This window comes from Cynara cardunculus, assembly GCF_001531365.2.
Source record: "Cynara cardunculus var. scolymus isolate 2C chromosome LG 6, CcrdV1, whole genome shotgun sequence".
NCBI classification, from domain to species: Eukaryota; Viridiplantae; Streptophyta; class Magnoliopsida; order Asterales; family Asteraceae; genus Cynara; species Cynara cardunculus.
The window spans coordinates 14,241,169-14,247,517 of NC_037533.1; the positions used below are offsets into that span (position 1 = coordinate 14,241,169).

The 6,349-nt window shown below is 33.6% G+C and overlaps 1 protein-coding gene across 1 annotated transcript; it reads left to right on the forward strand.

Annotated features, from left to right (window-relative positions):
- Positions 1-716: 716 nt before the first annotated feature.
- Positions 717-3,126, forward strand: LOC112514450 (cysteine proteinase 15A-like). The gene is made up of 4 exons (XM_025120931.1): positions 717-1,188; positions 1,623-1,742; positions 2,037-2,280; positions 2,654-3,126. The coding sequence occupies exons 1-4, from the start codon at positions 721-723 to the stop codon at positions 2,923-2,925; spliced, it is 1,104 nt and encodes a 367-aa protein (XP_024976699.1). The 5' UTR covers positions 717-720; the 3' UTR covers positions 2,926-3,126.
- The last annotated feature ends 3,223 nt before the right edge of the window (positions 3,127-6,349 follow it).

Sequence of the window (6,349 nt, forward strand, 5' to 3'; positions counted from 1 at the left end):
TATATATATATATATATATATATATATTTTCAAATTTTTAGATATTTTCAAATTTATATCTTATTAAAAAAAATAAAACATTATCGTTTTCTCAAAACCACATAAAACCGTATTATATCAACATAAATAAAGAATAAAATGAAATATTGAAATCAATATGTACCTCGATGTATTGTACGAGTAACTTTTTATTTAAAAAAACAAGAAAATAACAAGAGTTTAAAAAATTAAAATTAAACTAAGAAAATTAAGAGATTGTAGAGTCTCTTTTTTGGCTCTCTTTTTTTAATTTTGAAGACTTCGAGAAGGATTTAAAATCCTATCCCTTTTTTTGTTTTATTAAAAATCTTTAATTTGGAACCTTAACTTTCTAAAATTTCATTTTTCATCCAACAACTTTCTAAAAAATTTATTTTATAATCTCTCAATTTTAAAGGAGGTTCTGCATTATTTCATTGTTTTAAAGTTAAGGGGTCTATTTAGAATTTATACAAAGTTTGATGACCAAAAAGAGGGGAGTGAAGTGTAAATCACCCAATTCTTAAGGACCATCTTGATATTAAGTATTGTTGCTTCCGACTTTATACCATTATATCGGGAAGATATTGTATTTTAATGACACGTGTCATGATCTGAATGGCTTATCTCCCCCTGTGATGATCTTGGAAACCACTATAACTGGAGGAGTAGAAACCCCACAACAAAATATCTCTCCCCACCATGGCCCGATTCTCCCTCCTCTTTATCTTCTCCCTCTTCCTCCTCATCTCCGCCTCCGTCGCCGTCGCTGTCGATGACTCCGCTTCCGATCCCTTGATCCGGCAAGTCGTTTCGGAGGAGGAGACCAACGCCGATCATCTATTGAACGCTGAACACCACTTTACTCTCTTCAAGAGCAAGTTCGGAAGGAAGTATGCGACTCCAGAGGAGCACGAGTACCGTTTCTCCGTCTTCAAGTCTAACCTACGCCGTGCTAAACGCCACCAGTTGCTGGATCCCACTGCTGAGCACGGCGTTACCAAGTTCTCCGATTTGACCCCATCGGAGTTCCGTAAGACCTACCTTGGCTTGAAGAATCCTCTCACATATCCAGCCGATGCTAACAAGGCTCCTATTCTGCCGACGAAAGATCTTCCTGAAAACTTTGACTGGCGCGATCATGGCGCTGTTTCTGGCGTTAAAGATCAGGTTTGTCTTATTTAGTCTCTTTGAAATCGTTACAGAACCTTCAGGAAAATATATTATTTTGATGCAGGGGTTGACTTTTTTTGTTTTTAGATCGGTGTGATAGGGATTCAAATTCGAAGTTCGATGATAAACATTAATCTTGCAATATATTGTTTTCCAATTATTTGTAGGCTAATTAGTTTGTAAATATTGATCAAATAGTCTTGGTTGATCACAATTTCATATGAAAATATTGTAAAATTGCAACACCTTCTCTAGATAAGAGTATTCACATCAAAAATCAGAAGACAAATTACATTTAAAATCTTTGAATTTGTTCATGGAAACGATTGGAATACCCTGGTTTATATAAAGAATCAATTACATCCCCTTTTAACCTTATTTACATCGTGTTATGATATTCTGATCATTTAATTTGTGGGATTTTGTTAAAGGGTTCATGTGGATCGTGTTGGTCATTTAGTGCAACCGGAGCTTTGGAAGGATCTCACTTCCTTCAAACAGGGGAGTTGGTCAGCCTCAGTGAACAACAGCTTGTGGATTGTGATCATGAGGTTCGTAACATCTCCTTGACTTCTGTGCTTGGATTTATCGTATCATTATCTTGTTTGATTACTTATTTCTTGATTATATCTTGTTCTATTTATGACAAGCAAATAAACAAAATTTTAGTAAAAAGATAGAACTTCTGCTCTGCTAATCCCCTAGGAATAGCAGCAATATACACCATAGGCAACAAAATAGAGCCATTTGTAAAAGATCAGAAGTAGAAAATTAAGTAATCTTGGCTTGATATTTTGCAAACAATAGAACTGTTCCAAATAATAGAGACACTGTGCTTTTTGCAGTGTGATCCAGCTGAAAAGAATTCATGTGATGCCGGTTGCAATGGTGGGCTGATGAACAATGCATTCGAGTACATTCTCAATGCTGGTGGAATTCAGAAGGAAGCAGATTACCCCTATACCGGAAAAGATGGTACTTGTCACTTTGACAAAACCAAAATCGCTGCATCTGTCTCCAATTTTAGTGTTGTTGGCACAGATGAAGACCAAATCGCTGCCAACCTGGTCAAGAATGGCCCTCTTGCAAGTAAATACCTTACCTAATCATTATCGTATAACATCTTTCATTAAGAGTGTTGCTATTTGAACCCCTTTGAGTCAAATTTGATCTTTGGAAACATAAATGGACTTCTTTATGTTGATCCATGTGGGTGGATATTACTGGCTGGGGTTCTAATAGCATATCGAGAGTGGGTTCATTTAGAATAATCACCAGGGCAGATCCAAATGACAGGAACCAATTATTCAATGAATTTTGTGATGGATATCTTTTATGAAAATATAGGAATATTCATGATGAAGTTGTATGATATTCAGATTTATTCATCATGAATAATAGATGAAACAGTTGGTTTTCAAAAGAACATATGGTCTAACCAAAATTCTTATCCAATGTGCAGTTGCAATCAATGCTGCTTGGATGCAAACATATGTTGGTAAAGTTTCGTGCCCGTATATTTGTTCAAAAAAGCGGTTGGATCATGGCGTTCTTCTGGTCGGGTACGGTGCAGCTGATTATTCACCTAGCAGATTCAAGGACAAGGCATACTGGATCATCAAGAACTCTTGGGGAGCAAACTGGGGTGAGGATGGATACTACAAGATTTGCAGCGGTTACAATTCATGTGGGATGGATACCATGGTTTCCGCGGTGGTTTCCACGAATACTTGAAAATTATAATACCCCCCAAATGTGTAAATATGTACTGCAACAATGTGTATTCTTGAAGCTTACAGCTCTATACACATATTGGCTTCATTATGAACGTTTTTAATGTTTCGTGATGGTTTTATGTAATCTGGGTTTTCGGTTTTAGTATGTCTCAAGTGCAAAGTGGTGTTTTAATTTGGAGTTTGGTAAGAAAGTTCATGTATAGACGCATGGTTATTTACAAATCAGTTTTTATGAGTTGTTTTACATATGAAACAACATTTATGAACATTGAGTGCTTCGATTTAGAAAGGTTTAGAACTGAATTTTTTATGTGAAAAAAAAAACTGTACCAGACATTTCACATATGAAACAACACTTGTAAATATTAAAATTTCAAACATGATGAAAACTGGCTTCTAAGTTCCTAAAAGGAAATGTAAAAAAACTAGAGTAGTTCCAAACCTTTACTCAACATACACCAATGTTGGTTGCGGAAATTTGTTTTTTTCTTTTTCCGTGTAAACCACATATTTCACAAACGGTTCAAGTCATGAACGCAATCTCAGTAGATTAAATCCTTGTGTAAACGTATATGGGGTATTCATATGTGCTACAAGCAACAATGCTTTAGAACAATGAACCAAACCTACTAGGATTCATAGCAAGTAACAATGCTAAATTGTCGTTGGGTCAATGGCTCAGTGATACCCAGTTAATTGTAGAACTCAACCTGATTGAAGTTCGAGGCTTTAAACCTTATAAAAAATTAGAAGTACGTTTGAATTAAAGATATCATTGTTGTGTGGGTCTAAGAATTGAGAGCCACAAATATATAAGAGGAACGAGAGACATTATAGCATATCATAACACACTCGGGATAGACTTATGAGGGAGATTCTTACCAAACAGAGAGGAGAATCGTTTACTTCAATTATACATGTCAATCATATCTCAAGAACTTGTAGATTCATAGTTAATCTTGTAAACAAAGCAGATATAGAGGTCGTTCACCAGTTTTATTAACATATTATCATATTTAACGTTAGAACCCCAATGACCTAAAGTCAAGGGTTCAAGTTTTACAAAAAACGAGATACGCAAATGGTGTTTGACAGTTAACACACATACATATCCGCTTTAGTATACTTATCTTGAACCAAAATATCTAATGTAATTTTGTTTTCACTCTGTAACAACTCACAAGTGCAATGCTTTTCAAAAAAAACTTCTTTCAAAATTTGTGCTTGTAATTTTAGATGAACTCAATGGAATATAACTCAGAACCCTACATGATATAAAATTATACAAGATCATAAAAAAACCGATGCTTATACAAACTAAACAAGACTCGAGCTTCAAGTGGAACCAAGCTGAATCTAAATCAACATATTTTTTCCCATATCCAGTAAAAAAAACGTAATGTTTATTAAATGCTTATCGAGTATCACTTACGAAAATCTCACCTGATAAACGAGGGAAAGACTCTTACCCGGTAAACACTTACTGGTCAAAAGATATTTACCAGCAATTCATTTTGACCGAGAATGTTACCCAATAAAATAAGTAAGGATGACGACTATTACTGATAAACACTTATTCGGTAAGCACTTAGGGGCTGTTTAACAAATTTTTTATTAAGTCATGTATGGATAAATTTGTCTGTCTGGATAAATGGGTGTTGTTATTTATCTTTTTTTTTCTGAACCAACAGTCTAAATAACATAAATGACCGATTTACCCCCCAATATATAAATTATTTGAATATCAAAATAAAAAGTCATAAAGAGGCTGATGATAGGGTGTCTTATTTGGGAAGGAGGCAGTGTTCTAAATAAGGGGTAGTAGAGATGTCATTTTTGTGGCCGAACGGGGACAACACACCATTTCTATTTGTACGATTAAGTCATGTTTTGTGTGAATAAGCTGTAAGTAAACAACTCAAATGAACTGTGTGAATAAGCCAGATAGACTAATAAACCTAATTAAGCCATACATCCCTTAGTAAATAGCTGTAAGATAGGGCTCAATTACACCAATTTTTTAAAATATTATATTGGCCCAGTGACATTAAAAAAACAAACGAAATATAATAGGCCTGCAAATAAACCTATGTTTAAAGGCCCAGAAATATGAGCCCGTTTGGAAAAGCCTCATGGGCTGGACCAACTAATACAGGTCTCATGCTTTTTATATCTCGACTCTTGTATATATTATAATTATAAATGCAAATAACATAAATAAAACGATATGATTTTAAAAAATATTTGGCAAAAAAATGGTTACGGGTAATTCTAACCGTCCTCACACGGAACCCATCCTCCAAGAATACCAATATTAAGCAGCATTTTTGTCTCACTCAGTGGCTGAGACTACCGAGGGATCCGGGATCAAACTCGGGCAGACCCGCTCCTAATATTTTATAGGCCCTGGGAGAGATCTAAAAACGGGTCCTTGATAATTACAATTTTTTTCAATATTTTGTATCTATCATAAAAAATAAGTGAATTCAAGAATTACTAATTCATATAAAACCATTTTTCCTAGTATTACTGGACGCAAAATCAATCAATAATTATTTCTAAACTAATATTATCTACTATATCATTTTCACATAGCATTGCCAATTTGTTCCACCGTAAAAACATTCTATGATATACCTTTAATATATAGATTGACATCATTTAAGATCACAATTTTAACTATTTGGAGTAACACTTCTATGTAAATCAGTATAAATTAGTTGGGTTTCCATGTCACGTCATGTTAATGCTTTATATAGCAACACGCTTACAAAAATAGAACTCATATGAATGCAATAGTTAAAAGAGTTGGTGAGATGAATGATGGAGAATATATTAAGGTTTTTAGACAAGTACTTTTAAACTTTTAGTGCTAGATAAAAAAACTTAGAGAAACATTAAGTTATACTATAAATTGAACGAGCAATTAACTTATTAAATATTTTCTTCTCCAATGTAATATATTTGTGGGCCCTTAGAGCATCCACAATGGTGGAACCTTTAAGAACATCGTTTGCCGTATTTTTCTATCGCCACATCATTGTCACCTCAACAAAGTAGGAATCTCAATAGAAATCTACAATAGAATTTCTTATAAAAACCTTACTTTCTATTTTTTTTTTGTAAAATGTAATTTTATTTATAGATTATTATATAATATATAAATTTAATATATTTATATATATTATAAAATTTTAAAGAGTACAAATATAATTTATTATTTTTCACTTTTTTATATTAATATTAATTTGTTAATTTATATATATTTTTAACATATTTGAAAACTAATTATTTAAAACTACTACTACGTACTAAAAATTGGTGCCCTTATTTCTTGTGGGCCCCAGCTGTGCACTCGACCCGCCCTCCCTCAAGGACGACTTTGAATCCGGGACTTGTCTTGTATTTCGACAAAGTCATCT